This window comes from Marmota monax, unplaced genomic scaffold (genome assembly GCF_021218885.2).
Source record: "Marmota monax isolate L192 unplaced genomic scaffold, Marmota_monax_Labrador192_F-V1.1 WCK01_AAM20220418_F8-fsc00102, whole genome shotgun sequence".
Lineage (NCBI taxonomy): Eukaryota > Metazoa > Chordata > Mammalia > Rodentia > Sciuridae > Marmota > Marmota monax.
In genome coordinates this window covers 6,276,619-6,301,473 of record NW_026692494.1, presented here as the reverse complement: position 1 = coordinate 6,301,473, position 24,855 = coordinate 6,276,619, and the positions used below count along the sequence as shown (strand labels likewise).

General features: G+C 63.6%; 1 protein-coding gene across 4 annotated transcripts in view; it reads right to left on the bottom strand.

Annotated features, from left to right (window-relative positions):
* Window positions 1-345: 345 nt before the first annotated feature.
* The window catches only part of Sbno2 (strawberry notch homolog 2), a 47,339-nt gene continuing 22,829 nt past the window's right edge, over window positions 346-24,855 (bottom strand). For 2 of the 4 annotated variants that reach the window (XM_046444358.1, XM_058579259.1), the window contains 28 exons: window positions 14,672-14,833; window positions 12,540-12,623; window positions 12,164-12,266; window positions 11,790-11,944; window positions 11,572-11,705; window positions 11,406-11,496; window positions 11,127-11,270; window positions 10,198-10,315; window positions 9,747-9,852; window positions 9,294-9,447; window positions 8,384-8,560; window positions 7,933-8,030; window positions 7,217-7,296; window positions 5,976-6,167; window positions 5,468-5,637; window positions 4,932-5,063; window positions 4,456-4,591; window positions 4,265-4,377; window positions 4,086-4,157; window positions 3,899-4,007; window positions 3,407-3,481; window positions 3,182-3,325; window positions 2,456-2,550; window positions 2,290-2,382; window positions 1,959-2,090; window positions 1,720-1,796; window positions 1,369-1,559; window positions 346-1,274 (listed from right to left, as the gene is read on the bottom strand). In XM_046444358.1, coding sequence (XP_046300314.1) covers window positions 823-1,274; window positions 1,369-1,559; window positions 1,720-1,796; window positions 1,959-2,090; window positions 2,290-2,382; window positions 2,456-2,550; window positions 3,182-3,325; window positions 3,407-3,481; window positions 3,899-4,007; window positions 4,086-4,157; window positions 4,265-4,377; window positions 4,456-4,591; window positions 4,932-5,063; window positions 5,468-5,637; window positions 5,976-6,167; window positions 7,217-7,296; window positions 7,933-8,030; window positions 8,384-8,560; window positions 9,294-9,447; window positions 9,747-9,852; window positions 10,198-10,315; window positions 11,127-11,270; window positions 11,406-11,496; window positions 11,572-11,705; window positions 11,790-11,944; window positions 12,164-12,266; window positions 12,540-12,623; window positions 14,672-14,833 — 3,789 coding nt within the window. In that variant the 3' untranslated portion in view covers window positions 346-822. Of the gene's footprint in view, window positions 1,275-1,368; window positions 1,560-1,719; window positions 1,797-1,958; window positions 2,091-2,289; window positions 2,383-2,455; window positions 2,551-3,181; window positions 3,326-3,406; window positions 3,482-3,898; window positions 4,008-4,085; window positions 4,158-4,264; window positions 4,378-4,455; window positions 4,592-4,931; window positions 5,064-5,467; window positions 5,638-5,975; window positions 6,168-7,216; window positions 7,297-7,932; window positions 8,031-8,383; window positions 8,561-9,293; window positions 9,448-9,746; window positions 9,853-10,197; window positions 10,316-11,126; window positions 11,271-11,405; window positions 11,497-11,571; window positions 11,706-11,789; window positions 11,945-12,163; window positions 12,267-12,539; window positions 12,624-14,671; window positions 14,834-17,489; window positions 17,582-18,849; window positions 19,214-24,855 lie in introns of those variants that run through there. The other 2 variants (XM_046444359.2, XM_046444361.2) reach the window with 2 other exon arrangements.

Below are 24,855 nucleotides of genomic sequence, written 5' to 3'. Positions count from 1 at the left end.
ACATGGGGATTAGGGGCCCTTTACAAGGTCTCCTGGCTCCTGCTGTTTGTCCTCCCCTCTCCTGCGCACCTGGGCCAGAGACCAGGCATTGCTGAGGGGAAAACGTGTGCGCGCCTTCAGGAGGCAGAGAGGCCCGTCCTGAGCCCTGAGAGCACAGGGTGGGTCCCCAGGGACATCCAGATGGCTTTCCTGAGGCCTCCCCAGCACTGGCGCAGGAGCTGGTAGGTTTCCCTTCGTGGCCTGCCGTGGCCTCGGTCCACCCCAGCAGGTGTCAGTGCCCTCAGCTGTGGTTTGGCCTGGGGCACCCTCCCACTCCCAGCCATAGGAGCAGCAGACTGCGGGAAGTAGGCAAAAGGCACGTGTATTTAGAAAAGATCTCTTTACATATGTACACTAGAGTGCATTATAAATACTTCAAAACTAGAGGCCACCTGCCCGCAGATCTGGGGCCAGGGAGAGGTGGCCAGGCAATAATTTAGGGAGCGAGGGGAAGGGATTGCATATATATTAATGGGGATCTGCCCCACGGAGCCCCGAGTGGCGGGGCCTGAGCACCGGGGTTTCCTGAGTTGGGACCACCAGCTTTGCAGCTTTAGGGCCTGGGCTGGGTGGCCCTGTGGGGCCTGGCTGAGGGCCCTGCACCCGGGGAGTCCTGAGTGGGCCTGCCAGTCGGTGGGGAAGGCACTGCAGGGTGCTGGTGGGCCCTCAGTGGTCGCAGGGTCCGCTGGGGCTCCTGCCGGGGCTCCTGCCGGCTCCCAGGGAAGCTGCTGTAGTGCAGCAGCTGGACAGCCATCGTTCAGGAGGTGCCAGCCGGGCAGCAGTCTAGGAGTTGGGAAAAGGCGGGCTGAACTGGATCACACTCTGCCGCTCTGGGCCTGCAGCGCCTGCACCCAGCGGGCCCGAGGGCTCTGCAGGCCCAGCGTTTAGGGAGCGCAGCATGTCCTCCAGCACCTCCTTGAAGTTGATATCGCAGCCCTGGTGCGCCAGTGTGGCAGGGTCGGCCACAGAGTCCCGGGTGCCCAGCAGCAGCGCACCAGGGTCTGGGGGCGGCGCAGGGAAGGCGAAATGCAGAGGTGGTGGGAAGGCTTCCGCTGGTGGGCTGTAGGTGAGGTCCAGCACCTCGCCAGGGCCGTAGGGCAGCTCCAGCGCGCGCGGCACGTTCTGTGTGGGGGCGGCAAGGCCCGGGCCGCAAGCACTCCGGCGCTTGACGTCTGCGTCCATCTGCTGTAGCTCCTGCAGCACGCGGCGCACGCAGCCCTCAGGTATTTTGATGCCTGCAGGTGGGGTAGGTGGGGTAGGTGGGGTGGGCAAACGGGTCAGCGCCCCGCCTCGTGGCCCCCGAGGCCTACCGCGCATGTGCCCACTCACCCACTTGCTTCTTCTTGTCCTTGGTTTTGAGACGCACAATCTGCAAGTAGCTGCTACTGCTGACGTCAGCCATGACAGCGGCAATGCGGCCCCACACGCGGAGCAGGGCCCCGCACAGCATGTAGTGGTGCCGCAGCCGCAGGCCCTGCGTGCAGTCCTTGCCCTCCTGCACTAGCCGGCAGTGCTGGTTCCTGTGGGGTGACCGTGGTCAGCAAGCTGTCAGGGTCCCTCAGCCCCAGGTGCTGATGGGGTGCCCAGTCCTTGGGACTGATTGGCCCAAAGGGGGCTGCCAAGGGGTGGAGCAGGGCTCTGTGTCCAGTGTGCACCCTCCCACCTGGCCTGGACTCTCACCATGCAGTGTGGCTGCAGTGTGTCAGCGAGAAGGCGTAGCCGCTCTCCCAGTGCTCCCGGGCCTCCTCTGCAGTAACCTGGGGACACAGCCATAAGCCAGGGCCTGCAGCCCAGGCAGGGCACAAGAGGAGGGGCCTGCTGGCTCTGCAGCTTCTCCCAGATGCCAGGGAGCTACTGACGAAGGGCTGGCCTGGGGCCTCCAGTCTGGGGAAGTGAGCTTGCTGCCCGCTACCACCTACCCGCCGGAACTTGCGGCACAGGCTGTCCAGGGTCTCCAGCTGGCTCTGCCGGCCGATGTTAGGCTTGTACACGGTGAACTGCTTGCCACGGTTCTGTTCTGCCAGGAGGCAGCTGGGCTTGTTGCCCCGAACCTGGGAAGGGGAGTGGTGAGGCCCTGCCCTCCAGGGCCTCCAGGCATGTGACTTCCTGGCTACTGATCAGGAGTGGGCCCCACAGGCAGGAGATCGCCATCCTGTCCAGCCACAGTGACTGACTGGCCACCCACAGTCACTCTGGTCTTGCTCTAGAGTGTGAGGAGCAGGCAGGTGCATGGTGCGGGTGGCTGCCCACCTTGTAGGAGAGGTAGAAGCCATCATAGGGGCCTGTCAGCTCCAGCGACTTGGCGAACGCCTCCTCCCACTTCAGGCCACGGTCCACGCTGATCTACCACAGCAAGTAGGGCATTAGTGGGGCGGAGCAAGAGGCGAAGGCTAGGAGCTGGCAGCACCCTGCTCACCTTATAGAAGACCACCTGCCCGTCCTGCGGGTGCCCAGGGGCCAGGAACACCTGCTGGCTTTCCTCGTAGATCTCGTCAATGCCGGGAGCCAGGTCTGGGAAGAAGGCAGGGTTGGGTGGTGAACAGAGCCAAGGCCCAAGAGCCCCAGGGGTTGCACCATGGGTCCAACCCAGGAGGCCGAGTTGGACCTGTGCTTTGGGAGCCCTTGCTGACACCACTGAGGCAATCCCCCAGGTGACCATATGGGACAGATATGACTCAGTTTCTGGATGCCATCCCGGGGGCCAGTCCCTCCACATGTGACCAGGCAGGCCCTGTGGGCCTCAGTGCCCTGTGCTGTGCAGCTCCGAGGGTCCCGTGTGCTTTGTGAACCAAGTTCTCTCCGCACAGTCCCAGCTGTCAGTGTTCATCCACAGGGTGCTAGCCAGGTGGCCAGCAGACTGGCCAGCAAGGCACAGATACCAGCCACCTGCCCTCAGAGGGGGTTTACAACCACTGATGGTGAACTTCTCGAAGGCCCGGAGTGTGGGGGCACATGGGCCACTAGATGGCCGTAGGGTAGACGAGGAGCCCACGGCGGCCTGACCTTGAACCCAGCTAGCACCAAGCGCTTCCATCTGAGCTTCAGCATCCCCAGAGCCACAGCCACGTGGGGGGGCCCGCCTCCCCAGGACCCTCCTGAGGGCACCGCCTCCGAGCTCCGGAGTCCCACTGCGGAGGCTCACCCAGGATGCCCATGTCGTATCTGCCCTCCTTCTTGTCCATCTCGATGAGGTGGTCAAAGGTGTCTGAGAAGTATTGGAACAGCGCGTTCTGCTTGTGGACCTCCAGCCCCAGGATGCGGTTGAGGAACTTGGTGATGGAGCAGTCTGGGTGCAGGAGGGACCAGGTCTCAGGCTGCACTGGGCTACCTGCTCCCCTGCCTGTGCCCAGGTGCCATGGGGACTCACCCTTCTCCACGTCCAGGCAGCCGGACCGAGACTCCCGCCCGCCAATGCCGACTGACAGCAGGCCTTGCTTCATGTCTGCAGGAAGGGGGCTTTGCGTGCTGATCCTGAGGAGCCTGGGAGCCCCCCCCCCAGCCCCCTCCCCAGCCCCCCAGGCCCTCCCAGGCCCTTGTTTCTCTCCCAGCCACTGCCTGGCATGCATGTGTAGGATGGGTGTGGGGGGCAGTCCCTGATGCTGAACTCCTGGGGCCAGAAGCTGTATTCTCACAGAAGCCAAACAAGAGTTCCGGGAACAAGCACGGACGCCATGCCCTCAGCCTCAGCCCAGTGGGGGCTACTGGGGGCCACTGGCTTCCTCAGCCATCACAGCCCTTTGTGTGAGTGTGGGAGGAGTCTTTCAACACAAAGCCAGCCTGCAGAACTGGTGCCCCAAACTGCTGAACCCCGCTGCTCTGCTGTCCTCCCAGAAAGACCCCGTGTGTATCCCCAGCTCACCCCGGAAGAAGGCCGCATCCCCTCCAGGGTAGCCGCGGGGCAGGGGCACCTTGCTGTCTGTCTGGCTCAGGATGGTGCTGAGGACTCGGCTGAGGGCCCGGGCACCGTACTGGGGGCAGCAGGTGGGGAGTGAGTAGGGAAGAGCTAGAATGGAGTCCGGCCTCCCCGCCTCAGCCTCCCCAGGTACCTTGTTTTCAAAGTTGTACTTGCTCAGGTCCCGGGACTCAGTGGCACGGCGGTCTCCGTGGGTCAGGGCGCCCTGCCAGGGTTGGAGAGGCCATCTGTTGTTGCCAGGAGGACCTCCCCCAGCTCCTGGAGGAGACTTCCCCAGCCTGCCTTGGGCCCCAGCCCCAGGCCCCCGCTCACCAGGCTCTCCAGCCGCTTGGCCACGATGGAGGCGAACCGGCGCTCCCCGGCCAGCTCGGAGATGAGGAACACATACTCGGGCGCTGAGACCTGGTTGGACCGGTGGGTGCGGCCTAGGGGCACAAGGGCTCTCAGGAACAGCCTGAGGGGACACTGGGGCAGGGGCCAGCCTTGTTGGGGGCCGGGCTCACCAAACTGCTGGATGGCACGGTCAGCACTCCAGGGCAGCTCCAGAGTCATGTGTACACGCCGCCGCTGGTTCCTGACCCTGCGGTCTGCTTGGAGCGAGACGCCAGAGCTGGAAGCCTCAGAGATGATGGCCACGAGCTGGAGGTGGGGGAGGGGGTCAGTAGGCTGGGAGCAGGGCACGGGCCCTGCCTCAGGCCTGTGCTGCCCTGTCCAGCCACCAGCGCCTTCCACCCACTCAGCTCAGGGTTACCAGGACAGACGTGACAGACATGTCCAAAGAACATCCAGGGATACAAGAGGTCTGTGGGGGTCACTCATGTCCACACGCACACACGTGCAGAGACAGGAGTGCACCCCCACACTGCGCAGGCACAGGGGTGCGCACTCACCCCACGCTGTCCCCTGGAGGGACACCTGAAAGGGAGGGTGTCTGCAGCCCGGCTGGGTCCAGGCCCCTCCCTGCCCTCCCGCCGCACACCTTCTCTCCACTCATGAAGCGCTGCTTCTCCCTGAGGTTCACATGGTCAATGGACAGGCCCTGCTCTGCCCGTGACTCGAAGGCCACTGTCCCGTTGGGCCTGGACACAACACGGCCTTTCCTGCCAGTCATCTGTGGCGGAGGCAGGGAGCCCAGGGACAGGTTGTCAGTGGTGTGACACCCAAGGATGTCCCTACCTCCCCACTGGTGACCCTAGTGTCCTGGCTGTGTGGGAATGGTGGGGACTTGCTGCACCCTGGGCAGCATGGTCTCAGTTGGCCCTGATTTCGACGTATCTTAAGATTTACATTTCTAGCTACCTGGTACACAAGGTAAGGGACAGTAGGTAAGGGACAAGAGGTAGTGGGTGAGCCAGGCCAGGCCAGGGCTGGAGGACGGTCCTGACCAGGCAGCCTATCTCCTAGCCCAGCTGCCATCTGGGCACTGTGTCCTGGGGGTCTGGCAGTGGCACAGGGTGACCACAGGGGCTGCCACCCAGAGTCAACCAGAGCCAGGCTGACCACAGCTCTGCTCACCTCCGCCACTCGCTCAGGACCCCCCAGCTGGTCGATGAGCTCGTCCAGGGTGTTGACCGGCAGCTCCTGGCCCAGCACTCGCACCTTGGCCAGGAGGTCCTGCTTCAGCCGCTCCACCCGTTCCAGGACACCAGGACCATGCAGGTCCCTCTGCAGGGAGCACACAGGGCCTGCAGGGCAGAGGGTCAGGGTGGGACTCAGCCCCGCATGACATAAACCCCTTCTGGATTAGCACAAGGGGCAGTGAGGGGTCCTGGCCAGCCTGAGGGACGGTGGGAGCCGCTGTCTGAGACCTGTCTTCCCCCAGGCCAGCTGGGGTGCCAGCCCCGGCCTCCTCTGGGCCCAAACTGCATAAGAGAGCTAGGTCCCCTCTGGCAGGCCGTGTGGCCCTGCCCTGGCTGATCTGAGCCTCAGTGTCCCCCTCTACCAGGAGGCTGCACCCACCACCAGAGCCCAGGGTGGGGCGGGACCAGGACTGCACTCAACCCTGACCCAAGCAGACCCCTACCTCGGTCATCTGTGGGGAGCCCTGTGGTGTCCACAATGACCACATCGTCGTCCACCAGGGACTCCGGGGAGGAGTGGAAGTCACTGTCCAGGCCAGCGTCTGACTCGGTGCTGCTGTCATCACTGATGTGGATTACACCAGCCCCCTCCAGCGCCAGCCTGGGGACCTTGGTCCCACGGCCCCGCGGCCGCCCTGCAGCGCAGGAGCCGGGGTCATGTGGTGCCAGACAGTGGGGCAGGAAAGGCAGGCCGAGCTGGGGCAGCGGGCGCCGGGGACTCCCAGGTGCCAAGCAGGTGGGGCCTTCTGGGGAGGGCCTGTCTGCATGCCCACTGCCCGGCCCTTGCTCGAGCCCCTTGCTCCTTCTGGGGTGAAGGGTGCCTTGGCAGAAGCCCTGTGCACGTGATTTTGGCTGTTTTCTTGGGTCTTCCTTCTCAGAAACCCGTGTCCCCTGTTGCTGGGCCAGGGCGTGGGGGAAAGGGGCACCGTGAACATCCATAGCCTCGTGTTTCTCATGAGGCAGCTCTGGGCTTCCAGGCAACGCCGGCCTGTGGGTTGGTCAAAGGATGTGCCCAGAGCCCCCAGAGGGGACAGCAGTATAAGGGCCACCCTCGAGGCCTGGCGAGTGGAAGGAGAGGGTGGGTGTGGGCAATGGAGGGCCTCAGAGTGACAGAGGCCTTGCAATCCCAGCTCTGTGCCCTCATGCCTGGCTTCTCTTGGCCTGGCTCCTCAGGTGCCCTGCAGGACAATGGCCACACCCCCTCACCCACATGCTGACTGCGACTTCAGGGTCTGGGGGACGCTTTCTGGGGCCCCAGCCTGGTCTGCGCAGCCAGCAGGGCTCACTGTCTGAGCAGGGCAGGATCCTGGTGGAGCCCGGAGGCCTCAGCTGCCTGGTGAGGGTGAGGCTGCTGCAGGCCATGGCCACTGGCAGCACCAGGGCTGCTAGTGCGACAGCCGGGCAGGGCCCTGGGCTGCTCTCCTCGGGGTGGGCGGGGGCCCGAGGCTGTGCCTGCGGGGCTCCTCGGGGAGCCTGTGCCAGTGTCCCCAGGACAGCCTCCTGAGCTCCCCTTGTGGGACAGGGGCTGACCATGCCCACTGGGGCAGTCCTGGGCTCCTGTATGATGCAGGGCAGGCCTGAGTCAGGAGAGAGGCCCTGCAGGCTCTGGAGGGAGGATGGGAGCAGGGGAGGGGAGTGGGAAGCCGAGAGTGGGCACAGAGGCCTGAGGCAGGGCACTTCTTACGTCTCCGCTTGGCAGCGCCTCTGTCCCGCTTCCTCCTGGTGGAGGGGAAGTGCTTCTGGATGAGCGACAGGAAGACGCCTCTGCAAGGAGAAGCAGGCGGCGCTGCCACCAGGCCCAGGTGCAGGCTGGGAAGTGGGGGTGTGGGGACGGGCTTGGCCTCTCCAGGGCAGCACTGGCCCCAGTGAAGGACCGCAGGCATGCCAGAGATGGGCCAGGGGCAGCGTGGGCAGGGGCCTGAGCCCCGGGAGTGTCCTTGCTGAAGTGTCCTGGACAGAATAGCTGAGCACCTCCAAGTGAGGGCAGCCTGCGGCCTGGGGCTGAGGGAGGTGCTGTGGGAGCCCTTGGGCCTGGTGATGAGCAGCCAGCAGAGGGGTGAAGACCCCGAGCAGGGTGGGAAGTGAGGCTGGCGCTGTGGGGACTGACCATAGTGCCATTCCTGGAAACCCGTGAGAGGGTTAGGTGCCTGAGCCACGCGGGACCCACGAACCCCACCACAACCTCCGCACCTGCTGGGGCTGGGGTCACCCGTGCGTAATTCTCCTAGCCAGAAAACAAACTCCAAACCCTGAGCCCAGTTTAAGGCCTCAAGGTTGGCACTGTGGCCTGAACACAGCTTCCCGACCCCCATCCTCCGCTGACAGGGACCAAAGGGCAGGGCCAGGCCACAGGCTGGTCATGGGAAGCCGAGCGAGCCCAGCACCCCCACTCCCACTCACTCAGCAGCGGACACAAAGCAGTCCAAGTGCCCCTCGTTCTCGTCCAGCACCTCACGGGTCCGCGCCTCGCCTGTTGACTGTAGCCCGATGACCACACACTGCAGGGACAGTGGCTCTGAGCTGGGCGTGGGGAGACTGCCATTCCCCTCCACACTCTGCCCCTGTGGCCAGGAGTCTCCCCAGGGGCGGTGATGGGAAGGGATCAGCAGTCTTCTTATCTCAGGACTGGCCAGCCTGCCTACCACAAAGTCACAGCCTAGATGTCCCTTCCTGCAGACCCTGCCCAGTCCACCCACCTCAGCAGCACATTTCAGACCCCACCACCCTTGGGCCTGCGTGACCGAGATGGACCAGAGAGTCTGGTCCCCTCTGATGGCCCAGCAGCTCTCGGGAGGGTGAGAGGAGTCCAGGGCAGGGGTGAGCAGCGGGGTCAGTGGCCGGGCCTGCACACCTTGTCTCGGGCCAGCTCCTCGCGGGCCAGCTCCACCAGCCGGCGCACCTTGGCAGCGACACACAGATACTTGAAGAAGCGCTGGTGGGCCGACCAGAACTGGCCCCACAGGGACTTGCGCGACTCGAGGCCCACCCAGTCGGCCGCCTGCTGGAACACGCCCAGGGCCTCGGCCCACTGCAAGGACAAGGAGTGTCCTGAGCCTAGGCCCTGCCTGCACCGAGGGCAGAGCATCTGCACAGGAAGAGGCCGGGAGCCAGCAAGGCCGGGCAGAGCGCAAGGAGCGGGCTGGGGAGCAGGGCTGGGGAGCAGGGCTGGGGAGCAGGGCTGGGGAGCAGGGCTGGGGAGCGGGCTGGGGAGCAGGGCTGGGGAGCAGGGCTGGGGAGCAGGGCTGGGGTTGCAGCGGTTCAGAGCCCAGGGGAGGGCGGAGGCAGCGGAGGCCCGCCTCTGAGGTCATCCCCAGTCCACTCTTGATGCCTCAGCCCCAGAGGACACCAGGACACCTCTGGGGACACCTAGAAGCTCCTGGCCTGGAATGGCCTGCAGCGCCTAGGATGCCACCAGAGGATGACCTCACCCCACATGTGCGGTGCAGAAGGGGACCCTGGGATTGTCTGACCTAAAGAAGTCACCTGGCACAAGCGGGGCACGGCCAAGGGTTTATGCCCAGGCCAGTAAGGAATGGAACTCGTCTACGCACAGCCACCAGCAGGCCACCACCTGGGACAGAGTGCTCCTGAACCCTGGGAAGGTGGCAGCGGCTCTGGCTGACACCCCTGTGTCACAGCACAGGACATTCCCAACAGGGGAGCAGGACGAAGGCCTGGGCTTCCCTGACGGGCACAGGGCTCCGAGGAGACACACGGGGTCCCCGCATCAGCCCACCCTGCCCCAGAGGGGCCTGGCTCACCAACAGCGCTGCGCGGTTGTAGACATGCTCAAAAGCTGGGGGCAGGGGGATCTCCTCGATACGGAAGGTGACTCCAGAGAAGCTGAGCTGGCGTGCGATGTACATGCCGCTGACCTTCATGTCCATGGCTACGATCTCCATGGCACCTACACCCCTGGGGACAGGCATGGCCTCCTCAGCACCATGTCCCACCACAAGATGGAGTGCCTCTAGGGAGGGGCGGAAACTGGGATGGGAAAGAGCAGGTACACAGAGGGTGGCCAGCCCGGGCAGACTTGCAGCTAGGCCGTGGGTCCCCGGGAGCCTGCCTGGAGGAGGCAGAGAGGCTGTGCAGGGCCAGGGCCTGGCGGGAATGGGCAGAGGAAGGTCTGATCGTGCCTTAACACAGGACACAGGCCTGAGGCCAGGGTGCTGGTGGGAGCTGCCCCCACCCAGCACTCGGAAGGCGCTCACCTCTTCTCAATGGCGTGTAGGAATTCCTCAAAGGTCCGGAAGGGCGTGCCTTCACCCCAAATGCCCAGGCGGCTCATGTAGATCATGTTTCGCGGCTCAGAGGCACCTGGGGACGGGAGCCGTCAGCTCCTCCTGACCAGCCAGGAGGGGATAGCTAGAAGCCAGTGGGGGTGCAGGGGCTCGGGTACGACCACGGGAGGGAGGGAGGGAGGGAGGGAGGGCCGGGTGAGGGGACGTGGGGTGCCTGCTGAGACTGGGCAGAGCCAGCTGGCCAAGGGGAGGCCCTGATGGTACGGTGGCCGAGGGACAGCAAGAGCCTTTGCCCCAGGCCTTGAGAAGCTGGGTGTGGGCTGGGCCTGAGGAACTGTGGGCAGCAGGCCCAGCCTGTGCCCCAGCCAGCCCACCCGGCTTGCCGCTGCCCCAAGACTGGCGGGGGGGCCCCACGCTCCACCTGTAGCGCTGGCGTAGACCACTCTGGCCAGGGGCAGCTTGTTCTGCAGGTCCAGCACGGCCTTGCCCATCTTGGTGGAGCTGGCGTTCTTGGCCTTGTGGCACTCGTCAAACACAATCTGGGGTGGGCGAGGGTTAAGGAGCATCCCAGAAGGGGTGTGGGCAGCCCAGGCCAAAAGCCCTCGGGCCTGGGAACTGGGAGCCATGCAGAGCCGTATCTGTCAGCTGCTGGGTGACAGCTTCCAGCAGGCCTGGGGAAGTGCAGGCAGGCACACAGGCACGGCTGCCGTCGGGGATGGCGAGGTGCTCACCTCTGCGTCCTGGGTGCAGTTCGGTTTCCCGTTTTGTACCTGGGTTAGAACCAGGGCCACTGCACCTCTGAGCTGCTACATCCTGAGGTCTGTTTCTCTCGTTTTTTTGTTTTTTTTTTTTTAATTCCATCTAAATCTGAGACAAGGTCTCACGAAGTTGCCAAGGCTGGGCTTGAACTTATGATCCTCCTGCCTCAGCCTCCCTGCTCACTGTGACAGACTCAAAATAATAAAATAACAAACGAGGACGGGGCGTAGCTCAGGGGCAACGCTCTGGATTCAACCCCAGTACCGATGTGAAATAAGGTGCCCCTGTGGGCCTGCCTCCCTGGCCCTCGACAACTCCCAGCAAGGCCCAGCCCTCGGCACCAGGCCTGTCTCTAGGACAGCGGGGACTCTGGGTACCATCTGCATGCCTGCAGGCTGCACAGAGGCCACCATCGCCTCAGGACTCATCACAAACACCCACACAGAGTCTCTGGTCACTGTTTGGCTGGCCAGTGCCAGGCCAGGTCTCGGCAGGGGTGGGGGGCAAGGGTGAGCCGTGGAATCCTGCTCCTGCTGGGAAGTCCAGGCCTGCGGGGTCTGGAGGCTGGCCCCGGTAATGCCTGCAGGATACCACGCCCTCAAAGGCCTCCCCGCACCACTGGAGAATCTGCCGCAGACGCGTGCGGTGCTGCCCACCAGCCTGGCTCTCCCCGATCAGGGCGGAGTAGGTGGCGAAGAGGACGCCCTCTGAGGTAGTGTTGTCGCCGTACTTGATCTGCAACAGGCGCAGGCGCAAGCATGGGGATCCTCGGCCTTCCCGGCTTGGGTTCCCCTGTGGAATGGGAGTGGGCACTGCGGGGCTGCCCCCCGCGACCCCCGCCCTTCCAGCGTGGGCTTGCGCCCCCCGCACCTTGCTCAGCGCGTGCACGGCGATGCCTGGAGCCTCAATGTCCCGCAGGTCCCGCTCTGCGTCATACTTGAGGTCGTTGGAGACACTGAACCTGGGGCGGCAGCCAGGTCAGGGACGGCCCTGCCCCCTCCCCGCCCACTCCCTGCCCTCTCGAGCAGGCGCTCACCAGAGGGCCTTCTTCCTGCCACGCAGGTAGTTCTCCACGATGATACCAGCCACTGTCCGGCCCTTGCCCACGCCAGCCCCGTCTCCAATTAGGAATCCTGCGCGTTGCCCGCTGGGCAGCAGGACCTCGTGTTGCTGCGGCACGATGGGCGGTTAGAGCCTGGGCTTCTTCCCTCCTGGGCCAGCCCCTCCCCCAGCAGCTGGGGTCTGGGGAGTCACCTGGCAGGCATAGGTGATGGCCTCCAGCTGCAGGGCAGACAGGGCCCCGCTGTCTGCGGTGGGCAGTGCCAGGGTGTAGGTGATGTCAGGTGGAGGGACACTAGACAGTGTGCTGGTCTCCACCACACGGTCTGGGTGCTGCTTCCCGAGCTTGGCTGGAAGGGGCAAGGGGCAGTCAGGCTCGGGCCTCAGTGGCTGGTGAGTAGGCTGGGGACAGGAAAGTCTCACCAATCCCCTGGGGCAAGGGGACCAGGTGCACTTTGGCCCTTGCCCTGTGGCTGTGGCCCTGGGCCCACAACCCCTAGTTGGGGTCCGCAGGGTCTTGTCCTGGGGCTGAGGGTGTCCGAGTGCCCCAACCCAGCCGAGCCACTCACATTTGGACGGCACATAGTCTGCGTAGGTCTCTGCGTGACCCAGCTCTTCAGCCTCCTCCTCCTCTTCGTCCGCCTCGTCCTCCTCCTCGGGCTGGCTCTGTGACTGCAGGTGCATATGAGAGTCCAGAGGCCCCATGCTGCCACATCTGGCCTAGCCTCCCCTGGGGACAGCAGCCTGGCTGCCCAAAGCCAGCGAATGACCTGGTGGGGGTGGCCTGACCGTACCCCCAGGTGGCACCTGGGCTTCAGTTTCCTCATCTGTAAAGTGGGCACTCACTGCAGAGTTGCCTGAGGTTTGAGATCCCTGCCTTGGTGGGTGCCCAGGAGATCTGGGAAAGGGCAGAGAGGGAGCCCCGGCCTGGCCTGCCTGGCTCACCTGGTAGCTGACGAGAAGCGGAGTGCTAGGGAGGGAGGTCCCGGGGTCCTCGAGGCCTGAAAAGGGCCCACTGTGCAGGAACAGCTGGAGGGCAGACAGGGTGTCAGCTGAGGCCTCCTGAATGGCTGGGCCTTGGCCACCCTGGCCCCGAAGGGCCTTCTAGGCCAGTGCTCTGCCTCCTCCTGCCACCTGGGAAAGGTACTTACTAGTTTTCATGGACAACAGCCCTAGCCCCTGGTCTCACAGGACAGGCTGGGCAGGGTCTGGTGGCTTGAGGCCTTGTGTGTATCAGACCATGGTGGTACACAGGCCCACAGGAGCACAGGGGACCCTGGGGGGGGGGCTCCTTTCCAGGGAGAAGATGAGACAAAACTCGGGGCTGCACGGCACGTCGGCCGGGCCCCTGGGCAAGGCCACTGGTGATACTAGCCTGGCAGTACTGTACAGGAGGCCATTTGATATGGTATTTGAGGGGTACAGCAGGCTTTCTGTGGGTGAATAGGTTGCAATGCCCCGTTGTGCGGTGGCCAGGGTGAAGGGATGACCAGACCATGGTTCACTTTGGAGAGGCAGATAAATTGCCTGAGTTGCATCCTGATGGACAGAGGGCAGGGTAGGCAAAGCTGGCCATGGGGCACTGACTCTGGGCTGGCAGCCAGGCCTGGCCTCTGGACTGAGTGTGTGTCACTCATGGCCTCCTCAGGGCCTGAGAACTGACCAGAGTTGTGAATGGTCTGGGAGAGGACCCTGTCCTGACCTGCCCACCCTTGGCGAGCAGCGTGGCGGTCACTGTCCAGAGCACTACACTGAGCCCAGTGGGCCCAGGACACAGCTAGGAGACAGAGGACCCAGATAAGAGTCTGTGTGGTTCTAAAACACCCTTTTAGATGTGTGGCTCTCATTTCAGCCACAGTGAGCCCAGCCTGGACACCGTGTGTGAGCCAACAGAGCCAACAGGAGTGACCGCCAACACCGACCCCTAGCACACCTGACCTTAGGACCCAGCAGGCTTGGCCCCTGAGCTGCCCCCGCCCCAGGGCCATGAAGAGCTGGAGGCTCATGGGGGAACAAGGGTCCTGGGTCCCATCCAGGCGCCGACTCTCACAGCCTGGTTTTCCCGTAGGTGAGGGACACGCCAGATCTTCTAACATCTGCAGGGCTGAGGGTGGCGCCCAGGGCCTCGCGCAGCTGGCGAGCCCTCTCCAGGGACCCACAGGCCCAGCCCACCCTCTGTATTTCATTTTGAGACAGGGTCTCACAAATTGCCCAGGCTGGCCTCTGCCTCTCGAGGACTGGGACGATAGCCCTTGCCACCGTACTGGCCCGACCAGAGATTTTTAAGAAAAAGTGAAGGAAGTCCAGAGAGTCACAGTTCCCTCTCAACCTCTAGCTCTCTTTACTCAACACAAAGCCAGGAAGACCCTGCGAGGGTTCCTGGAAGACTGGTCATGCTCCAGCCCTGGTGGGCAGCTCTGCAATACTAGGTTTCAGATGGCCTTGTGCCACCCACTGAAGGCCAGCCAGGCCCCTAGGGGTGGGCAGTGCCTGCTGGGCACAGATCCCAAGGGGAAACAGGCCTGAGTGGCCCCACATGGTTGTAGAGGGTGGGGTCAGTGCCAGGTGCTCGGAGCCTCCTGTCCCCCTTACTGGCCCCAGCCTGTCAGCTATCCAGGGTATGTGCCCATGTCAGCATCCAGAGGCGGGGCTGGTGTCCAGAGCCTCCACTTCAGGCCCCCCCAGACCCATTCCTAACTTGTTCTCCCAGTCTAGAAGCTTCTTTCTTGCCAAATACCTTAGAAAGGGCTGGATGGGTGTTGTCCTTTGGGCACCACTAAAATCAGGGGCCAGAGAGTTCTCTGGGGTGGGTCTCCTGGGCACTGCAGGGTGCTGAGCAGTGTCCCTGACCTCTACCCAGCAACAGCAGTAGCTCCCCAGGGTGGCAGTCGAATGTCTCTGGAGGTCACCAGAGTTCCCTGAGTGAGAGTTACTACCTAGAAGCCCTCTTCACACCCACAGGCAGGAGCCTGTCTCCAGGGACAGAGCAGGGTGAGGAGAGGCTGCCCCAGCCCTGGGGGGGGGGGGCGAGGGGCTCGCGGAGTCCGGGCAGCCCTGGCAGAGTCCGGGGCACTGACCTTGTCGTGGGTGGACGAGCTGGTGTTCACATCCCAGATGGTGGGCACCTGGCTGAGGCTGTCTGCTGGCAGGAAGTCGGGGGTGTCTGCGATGTCAGACAGGGAGTCAATGGACGAGGAGAAGATGGAGGCATTGGAGAGGTCCTCGAGGTACGAGGCGTCCTGGAAGACAAGCCCCGGTGAGGCAGCACCAGATGTGCACGACGGACAGCAGTACACAGACCGTCCATCATGGGCCGTGAGCAGGAGTGGGTGACACAGCTGCAGGGTGGAGGGACCCAAGGACCTTGTGCTCAATGAGAGCCCGCCACACAAGGCCACAGCGTGTGACCCAGCGACAGGAGGGTCCAAGACGATGTGGACTTGCAGTTGCAGGGCTGGAATGCTGGGGGCAAGGGGGGCTGCTCAAGGGTATAGGGTTTCCTATTGGGGTGACGGAATGCTCCAGAACCCATGGTTGCACAATCATGAACATACTGACACCACTGACCCGCACCCTTTAAATGAGTGAATCACACCACATATGAATGGCACCTCAGGAAAAGAAGCCTGGCTCTTCCTGCCGTCCCCGCCACTCGGGAGGCTGAGGCGGCAGGATGGCAAGTTCAAGGCCAGCCCTGGCAACTTGGAAAGAACTTGTCTCAAACTAAAGTAAAAGGCCAGGCAGGGTGGGGAGGGGCCAAGGGACCCTTGCTGTGCAGGTAGTGCCACCTGTGGCTGGCGTCTGCCACACTGAGTTGAACTGTGGCACTTACAACCTGTGAAGAGATGGGGTGCAGACGCAGCAGAGGGTTGCTGCAGTCTCTGACTGGAGCCTGTCTTCACCGCCACCTGCCACCACCCCACTAGCACCTGGGACACTCCGGGAGCCTGCCCCCGCCCCGGGACCCCAAATGCAGGGGCACTCACATTGCCCCTCCCTGTTTTGCAGACAAGGCCCCGAGGTCCAGGCAGCACCCCGAGAGCCTGGCTCAGGAGGAGAGCCATCTGCCCGCTTCCAGCACCCCCAGGCCCAGAGCGCCAAGCCCTGCTGCCTTGCCCTGGGCCAGCAGCACTTCTTCAGCAGGGCTGGGATCCAGGGGGCTGCTAGGACCCCCACACTCAGCCCTGACAGCAGGCTAGGGAGGGGGCAGGCCCGCAGCGTGCAGGGCAGGCTGGGGGCCACTGAGAAGCCCAGAGAATGGCGCCCTGTCAGCTGAGTTTGGGGTTCTGGGCTCTGGGGAAGCCTTCCTGGGACCTGGTCAGCTCCGCTCCATCAACGGGCAGACACCGGAGGATGGAGTGACCAGAGGACACAGGTCCTCGGTCTCAGACTGGCTTCAAGGGCATAGCTGGGCCAGCATCCCCGCATCTCAGAGGGCACAGAGGACAGGAGACCCCTGATCTCTCTTGCCCTGCTGAGGGCCATCCTGGCTCATCCCACGGTGAGGTGCCTGACATTCAGATCCCGATTCCCGAAGGTAGGAGTGGGGGTGGGACTCAAGTGTCTGTAACCTCCTCAAGGTGTGCCCAGTCAGGCCCTACCAGATCTCTGTGGTGGGGCTCTGGCTAGGGTCTCCTGAGGACAGCTGGTCAAGCCAACAGGACATACAAATTGGAGTCCTGTGGGCACCCATGGATGCACAGGGCCACCCACAGCCACCAGCATGCTGGCAACGTCCCTGGGACCCCTTTGAGGGCCTGGATTGGCCTCCTCTTACCTGCCCCAGGACCCCTGGTCCCCCTGTGGACAGAAGCACCAAGGACGCTTGGGAAGCAGGAGGGGCAGCTGCTTGCTATGGGCCACAAGGCTGCCTCCCGCCCAGTGCAGGGAGCAAGTCCTGACAACCGCCACCCTTGGCTTAGCTGATGGGGTGGGAGCTCTGCACACCCCACCCCTCCTCCATGCCCAGCCTAAACCCCCTGGGCAGGAGGTGGGGCTGAGGGCAGATCCGAGACCCTCAGCCCGGGCTCCCCCCACCCCCACCCCCCCGCCCACTGGTAGGAAAGTCCCTGGAGGAGAACCCAGCGCTGGCGGGAAGGCAGGTAGCTGCCTGCAGGACGGTGGCCCTTCCTGCCCTCAGGAGCCTGGGCGGGGGCTCCGGAGGCAGAGAAGCCCAAGAGCCCAAGGATAACGGCGAGAGCAAAGAGGGGTATGTCCACTGCTCCACAGCGGCCAGGCTGGGCACCCAACAGATCAGCAAGTCACGCAGACCCGGTCTCAGGAACTGGCTGCTCCCGTGAGGCCACTTGGTGACAGTGGGTCCAGCCTAATCTGACCCAGGCCACCCATCCCCTAGTCTTGTCCCAGACCATCTCTGGGCATGACAGCCTGAGTCCAGGTGAAGGGGACAATGCCAGGGAGCTTGTCCTGTCCCCAGCTCTGGGGCTTTGGTGGGCCTGGAATAGGGACACCCCACTGCAGGTAGACACGTGCCCGGTGGGGGTCCAGCAGGTGGCCACAGGGAGTGCGCCCTGCCTCTGGCTTGGTGGTGGGGCTCCTCACTGAGCCACCCCTCACAGGGGCTGAGAGCTGCCACCAGGGAGCCTGCTTCAGGGCTGGGGAGGGGCGGTCATGCCCGGCCTGACCAGGGTCTGCGGGACACAGAGCAGAGCTCTCATGCCCTGTGGGCTGCACTCAGGGGCCCTCCAGCGGGGGAAGGGGAGACGCCCCAACTCGGCAGGAGACCAAGGCCAGGGCAGCAGCCAGGGCCTGTTGAGGGCACAGACCTGGAGGGGGCGGAGGACAGGCCCTCCTGGAGCGTCCTCCTGGCCCCACCCCGTCACAGAACAAGGAGAACTGACAGTCCCAGCTGAGGGGCAGCCCATGAAACCTCACCACTCCTCTCAACACCGTCCAGGGAGCCCAGAGGGGGTGTGGTGACGGTGACACACGGGGTCCTGATCGGGTCCCAGGGCAGGAGAAGGACACTAGGGGAAACAGAGGAACCTGGGTAAAGTGTGGGCTCTAACTGTCGATGATACAGTGTATCTATGTAGGCCACTAGTGTGACGAGGGCACGGCACGTCACCATGCGTGTGGGGTATGGCCCCTGCATAACTCGGAGCCCACGCCAGCTCTCCTGTGCCCCGGACACAGCCTCCAGCCCACACCTCACCCTCCTTCCCCTTGCAGAGCAGGATGCCCCACTGGGCACCTGGGGCACTGGCCCCCTCACTCCTCAGGGTGGGGAGAGACAGGCCCAGGGTCCCTCTAGATCTCACCACTGTCTGGCCCCACGAGTAGGGCTAAGAGGGGGTCAAGAGAGACCCCTCCCCATAGGCACCCATGCCCCACTTCTGTCTGGAGGTGGGTCTGGGACTTCCCTGGTCCCTCCTCGCTGCCCCACTGCTCCCCAGTCTTCCCCAAGTGCGCGTCCGTCCACCCGGTGCTTGTCCCAGCCCTGCCCGAGCTCAGCTGTGACCTCAGCCCGTGCTGTGTGCCCCACTGACGGGGAGTCCTGAGCCTCCCGCAGGCTGCCCTCCAAAGTCTGTGCTCAGGACTCCTCCCTGAGGGAGGAGGGAGCTGGCTGGCGGCCACGCCCAACAGTGAGGATCCACCAGGGCCTGGGGCTACCTGGACGGTCTTAGTCTCTGCCTTCCAGGAGCCCTGGAGGGGGCAGGAAGGAGGCAGGACCTGGCCTGGGTCTCCCAGGCTGCGGGGGGGGGGGGGGGGGGACATTCAGAACACTAGACACACCCCCTCCTGGTCCAGGAAGCTGAGCCCAGAAATGACCCCAGAAACAGGTGCTGCCCCACCCCTGCCAGATTCACAGGGAGCCGAAGGGAAGGATGGGGGACCTGGCCCTACCCAGTCGAGCAGAGCCAGTCTCAAATTGTACCCACCCTGGTCCACAAGAGGTTCTGATACCAGTCCCACACTGGGCCGGGAAAGGGATAGATGGACGGCAGCCCCGCCAGCCCAGGAGCTCTGGCTCTGGGGCCCTCCCTGGGGCTGGACTGGGCCCCTCCGGTGTCTGCTCTGGCCTGGCCTGGCCTGGCCTGCCGGGGTCCCAGAGCTCTCCCAGAAAACCCTCTCAGATCCGTGCTCGCTGCCAAAGAACAACAGCAGGGCCAGGGGCTACTCACAGCCTGGGTGCTCCTACCCTTTGGGACATTTGGAGGGACAGGTGGGGTCTCTCTCTCCAGGCCCCCACCTGAGCCCCGGCACCATTCGCCCAAGGGAGCAGGAGTGTTACCTGGTTGAGAGCTGCAAACTGTAGGCAGAAGCGCAGTTGGGACATGGCTGGGAAGCGTGGCTGTGCCGGCCGCTGGACAGGTCCCCTGGAGGAGCCGCCTAAGAGTCTCCCTCATGACCGTGGAGGCAGCCCGGCACCGGTCCGTCCCAGGCGGACGGGGGCGGGGGGAGGACTGCGCTGTCTCAGGCCGGCTGCATTTGCATGTTGGGTTAGTCACGGCCTCGCGCCTACTTCCTCTAAGGCCGGCTGACTTTCAGGAAATGATGCCTGCCTGGTAAGTCAGGGCAATTACTGGCAGAGCGAGGAGAATTACTGTACGGGGCGTAATCCAGCCACAGACGGGCTGTCAACAACGCAGGGCTGCCTGGTCTGGGTGCGCCCTGCCAGCCTAGCCAGGCTCCTCTGGGGCACTGGGGTGGGGGCAAAGGCGAGCGGGCACAGGTCTCAGTTTCCCCAGGTTGCTAAGGTGCCAGGTTCTGTTCTGCCTGCTCCCTGGGCCTGGCCAGGGCCAGCTGCTGCTCCGGGGTTATGGGAGGCAAGGTTTCTGGGAACAGAGGTCCAGCCCCCTGCGCTCCCTACACACCCCCTGCCCGCCCGGGGAGCTCCTCTCCATCTGCTGCGGATGTGTGCTCCCTCTTGGAGAGCAGTTCCCAGAGGGGCATGCTAGAGGCCACAGGCAGGACAGGGCACGGGCTGCTGCCCGACAGCTGGGGGTGGGCACAAGCCTGGGCCCCACCAGGCCTGGCCTCTGGCCTGCACCCAGTGCCCAGCACAGCCTGCAGGAACAGTGGTGGCCGAGAGGAGGGCTTCAGCTGTGGTGGAGAGCTAATTTGAAGGAGAACACGCTGGATTGGTCATTCGGCCAGCAGAACTCTGAACAGAGGAATATCCTTCTGCCTGCCCAGCCAGGGACCCTGGTCCAGACTGTAAGGTGGCAGGGTATCATAGCAGGCACCTGGATGAAGGACCTGCGTGGGCATTCCTGATGACACCCGGAGTTGGGTGCTGAAGACCCAGGGCCAGAGGGACAGAGTGAGGGTGCCTCCACTATGGATTTCAGTAGCTGGAGCAGATGCGGTCCCACGTGCCTGTGCCAGACTGCCCCCTCCCTGTAAGGTGAGGGGCTCACGGGGAAGCAGTGCCCCCAGATGCCTGCGGAGTCCAGGTGGTGGGGCCACTCCCAGGGCTCCGAGGGGAACCAGGAGGCCCCAGAGGCAGCACCCACAAGGGCCCCCAAAGGGCTGTCAGTTCTAGACTCTGAGACCCTTCAATGCCCAGCGCAGACCAAGGTCACCACCCCTCAGCCATGCCGGCAGACCAGCTGGGGCAAGGGCGCCCCCACCTCACAGCCCCAGGGTGGCTAGATCTAGACAGTGCATGACAGCCAGGGCCAGCAGCTGGCAGAAGGACCCACGCCACGCGTGGCTGGCAGGGTGTGGGCAGCCAGCCACTGGGGGCCACCCGCCCACACCCAGCCCAACAGAGCGACGTGCAACCTGCAGCTGAACCCCAGGAGGGAGCCTGAGAGGAGGGAGGCAGGTCGCACACAGGCTGGACGCCCAGTGTCCAAGGCACAGCAGCTCACCTGACCACACATGCAAACAGCCCAGCCCAGCCCAGCCACCCGGGGCGGCCTCAGCCAGGCAAGAGCGAGGTGACAGCTTACATGGACCTGAGGACCTCATGCGTGTGACCCAGTGACAGGAGACGTCCAGGACAGGAGTCCAGAGTCGGGACGTGGACCTGTGGGTACTGGGCTGGGTGGGGATGGGGTAACTGCTCGTGGAAACAGGGCTTCCTTCTGGGTTGGCGGAATGTTTGGGATTAGATAGACACGGTGATTGCAAAACTCCATGATCGTACTTTAAAAGGATGAACTTAATGTGAATTTTTGCCCCCAATACTGGGGATTGAATCCAGGGGCACTTTATCACTGAGCTATACCACCAGCCCTTTTTGTTTTTTCATTTTGCAACAGGGTCTCACTAAGGGCCTTGCTAAGTTGCTCAGGCTGGCCTCGAACTTGAGATCCTCCTGCCTCAGCCTCCTGAGTGGCTGGGATCACAGGCATTGCCAATACATCCAGCAGTTATATGGATTCTCACCAGCATTAATGCTGTGAGATACCCACAGACCACCTGAACTCTGACCCCAGCCCCCACTCCTGTCTCCAGAAACTTGCTGTGAGGTAGAGGAGGTGAGGGCCAGAATGAGTTGGGTACTTAGGGGACGGGCACTCAGGCTGCGGGGATTCATTTTCCAGGGGCAGCTAGAGGGGGTCTCCTGCCTGGGGACCATCACCCACTCCACCCCAGCCTCTCTGCTCACTCTCAGCCTCCAAACTGGCCCTGACTTCCTGAGGAAGGTGTGGCGGTGTGGACCAGAGAACATCTGTGCCCAGGGCTTGGCGCAGTGTTAAGAACAGGGCCACAGCTGCCTTGGGGCCCACTGGTTCCACACCAGGAACGGAGCCCACCTGGCACCAGAGCACTGCAGCCACTGGGAAAGGGGCCCTGGGGGCAGGTGGGCATGGCGACAAGGGGCTGCAGACTGCAGCTGGGATGAGAGGTGGCCGGTGCCAGACACTGGGCCTGGAGTGGATGTTGAGGAGGGAGGCATGTTGACTGAGTGTCAGGGACAGGCAGAGGACCTGTTCAGTGGCACCTGGTTGGGTGGGCTGTGCCCGTCTGGCTGTGTCCATGCCGTGGGACAGACTGATCCTTAGACCATGTGGACACAGGCCTGGGGCCACCCGACCCCTGCCAGGTCCGGGGCCTCCTCCTCACCTCTTGCCCTCACTGAGCCCTGGAAGGGCATGGTGGCCCTGGCTGGGCCCTTGGAAGAGCCCTGCAGTGGGTGAGCTTCCAAGTCACTGCAGCAGACTGAGCAGGGGACTGCTCTGTCCCTCAAGTTGGGAAGCCGCGGGTCAGAGAAGGCTGCTGGGGCATTGCTTCGGATGTCTGGGAAGAGCCTCTGGCTTCCTGTGGAGAGGGGATTGTGTCTCCCAAAATGACACCTTTGATCCTGACCCGTGGGACCTGTGCCTCATTTGGAAATGGCTCTGTACAGAAGTGACTGATGAGGATGAGGTCACATCAATTAGGGTGGGCCCTCATCTGAGGACAGGTGTCCTCATGAGACAGAGGGACACAGACAGCAGAGCATGGAGGAGGTGGCTGAGTGACAACAGAGGCTGGGGACGAGTGGCCAAAGCCAAGGGACACCTGGTGCTCCCAGGAGCTAGAGACGCAGGTGGACTCTGCAGGGAGCATGGCCCTACACATACTGGACACCAGACCGGCCTCCAGGACTGCAAGGCCCCGGCGTTCTGGGACAGCAGTCCCAGGACACTCTGCTCTCCGCCCCAAACTCTGCTCTGCCTGTGCACAGTCCTACAGGGCCCAGAGGCCTGGGGCAGGCCCAGCCTCAGCCACTGTGTACCTAACGCTGTAGCCAGGGCCTGCCTTCCTGCAGCCACTCCCTGGCCAGTAGCTTTTGCGGGGTCCCCCTCCCTGAAGATCCTCGAAGCCTCCAGCTCCCGGGTTTCCTCAGGCCACGGGGCAGAGGTGGGGAATTACAGGGCTTGCTGTAAGGATGCCCTCTCCTGTCTCTCCCTCTCTTTCCACCCATTGCGGTAACTGGGAAGCTGGCCGAGGGTGGGCCAGGCCTCTGACCTGCTGAGCTGCGTCTGCAGAGCAGGAGAGTGGAGGCCAGGGGCTGGGTGGCGGGGGCTGGCAGCTCAGGCGGCACTCTCCCGAGCGTGAGCTCATCCCTGGCTTCCCAGCAGCCCCCAGGCTGGCAACAGCACACTGCTCCTGGACAAACACCCTCCTGATAGTCCAGCAACACGGAGGGACCCGGGTGCAGGCCCAGCCTGCTGACCACTCCTGGGAGGCGTCCTCACAGATGGAGGGCCAGTGGCAATGTGGGGGAAGGGCAGAGCAGCCGAGATGCGGGGGTCCAGAAGTACCCACCCCTGGAAGTGCAGGGTGTCTGTGGGGGATGGCCACTGGGGGCGACAACCGAGGCCTGCAGTCAGGACCCCAGGGACCTCGAGGCAGCACTGCACCAAGGATGGGTCTGGGGAATGCAGCGGGTGATGAGGAACCAGAGGAGGGGCCGGGGAGCCTGCACAGAGCCCACTCAGCACAAGGAGCAGGCCAGCGGGGCTCCAGACGCCGCTGGCCCCAGTGTGTCCTCAAGGGCACCCCAATCCAACCCAGCCTCATCTGGAACACATGTCCAGCTACTGTCCAGCCCGACTCCGCCCAGCAGCAGCGCTCACCACAGCAGCCACTCCACTCGAGTGAGCTCCAGAGATGGTGGACACCAGCACAGCCCACACAGACAGGTGGACACGGTGCGGTCTCGCTCACCTGGAGTGCCACCGGGCCACGAGCCGGTGACGTCCTGGAGCTGGTGTGATGGGTACGTAGCTCAGGGGATGTAGTAAGAACCACAGAGCTGGGCACTCGGACATGGTGTCGTGTCTTTTCTTTTCTTTTTTTTTTTTTGAGGGGTACTGGAGATTGAACTGAGGGGCACTTGGCCACTAAGCCACTTCCCCAGCCCTATTTTGTATTTAGAGACAGGGCCTCACTGAGTTGCTTAGTGCCTTGCTTTTGCTGAGGCTGGCCTTGAACTCGTGATCCTCCTGCCTCAGCCTCCAGAGCTGCTGGGATGACAGACACGCACCACCACGCCCAGTGAGATGATGCCTTTTCTGTTTTATGAATCATCTCAATTTATAAAAACCGTGGAAGCAAAGCCACCAGTCCAGTACTCCCACACACCTGCAGCCCTGTAGGGCAGTCCTCGGGGAGCCCTAGAGCTGCTCCAGGCCACTGCCCAGGGACATGCAAGCCTGGTGGCCCCATGCCACCCTGGAGACAGATGGCTTAGTGAGGAAAGGAGCCCCTCTCCAAGGTTGGCTTAGTGGGCGGTCAGTAGTGCCCCCCCCCAGGGCAGTGGGGGGGCAGCGGCTCTCAGGACAGGCCCCAACGTTCTGGTGGCCCTGTAGCACTGCTGGCCATGCCTTGGTCACCGCACCATCTACAGTGACCCACGCGTTGCATAAACACCCATGAGCCTCCCAATGAGAAGAACACTAAACAGCAGGGGAGAAGGGACATCTGTCCCTACAGAGAATTCCAATGATGGAGGAGCAGGCATGAGGCGGCCACCCAGCCACACTGCACGGCGGGTCCACGCAGGCTCCCACGGTGCCCAGGCTGTGCATCCAGGGGACCACCCGTGCTCCCCGCGTAGGAGCCCGCAGACACCCCCTAGCCAAGTGTTGCGCCTGGTCCTCAGCATCAGAGATGTCCGCATGGGGCCTCCAAACTGGGCCCCCAGGAGGACCCACCACCACAGCTGCAGGACTCCTGCCTGCACTTCAGAACCTCCAGCTCATCATGGGACAAGCACTCGCAGCACAGGGACATCCACAAACAGCTGGTGAGGTTCAGCAGGACAGCCACAGGAGCCAGGTGGCATCTGGGCACCAGTGCTGTGCCAGGGTGGCCCGGCCCTGAGGCCATCTCTCACGGGGAGGCTGAGGGAGGGCGGTGCTCAGGGACTCGGTTCCTGCAACATTTCCATGAATCTGGACTGTCTTAACTCCACGGTTGGTCAGGAAGCCTCTCTGACACTGAGCTGCCGTGTGCCAGAGCCCAGCGCTCCAGAGAGCCCCTCCTGCAGCCAGTCCTCTGGTACTGGACCCAGCGGGCAGCTCTGCAGAATCCAGGCAGGGAGGCCGGAGCCCAGACTAAGCAGCTCAGGACAGGGAGGACGCATGGTGCCCCAAGGAAACTGGGAGGACTCAGCAACAGAGGGGCGGGCTCTCTCCCGCAGGCCAGGGGTCCCAGGGCTCGCCGCCTTTCTCCTTTGTTCCAGCTGCCAGGAGACCCAGGGCTGGCAGCTGTCAAGGAAAAGCCTGGTGGTTCCAGCCGGGACCCAGCCCTGCTCCACGCCACCCCAGCTCCTTCTGAGCTGCAGGACAGCGGC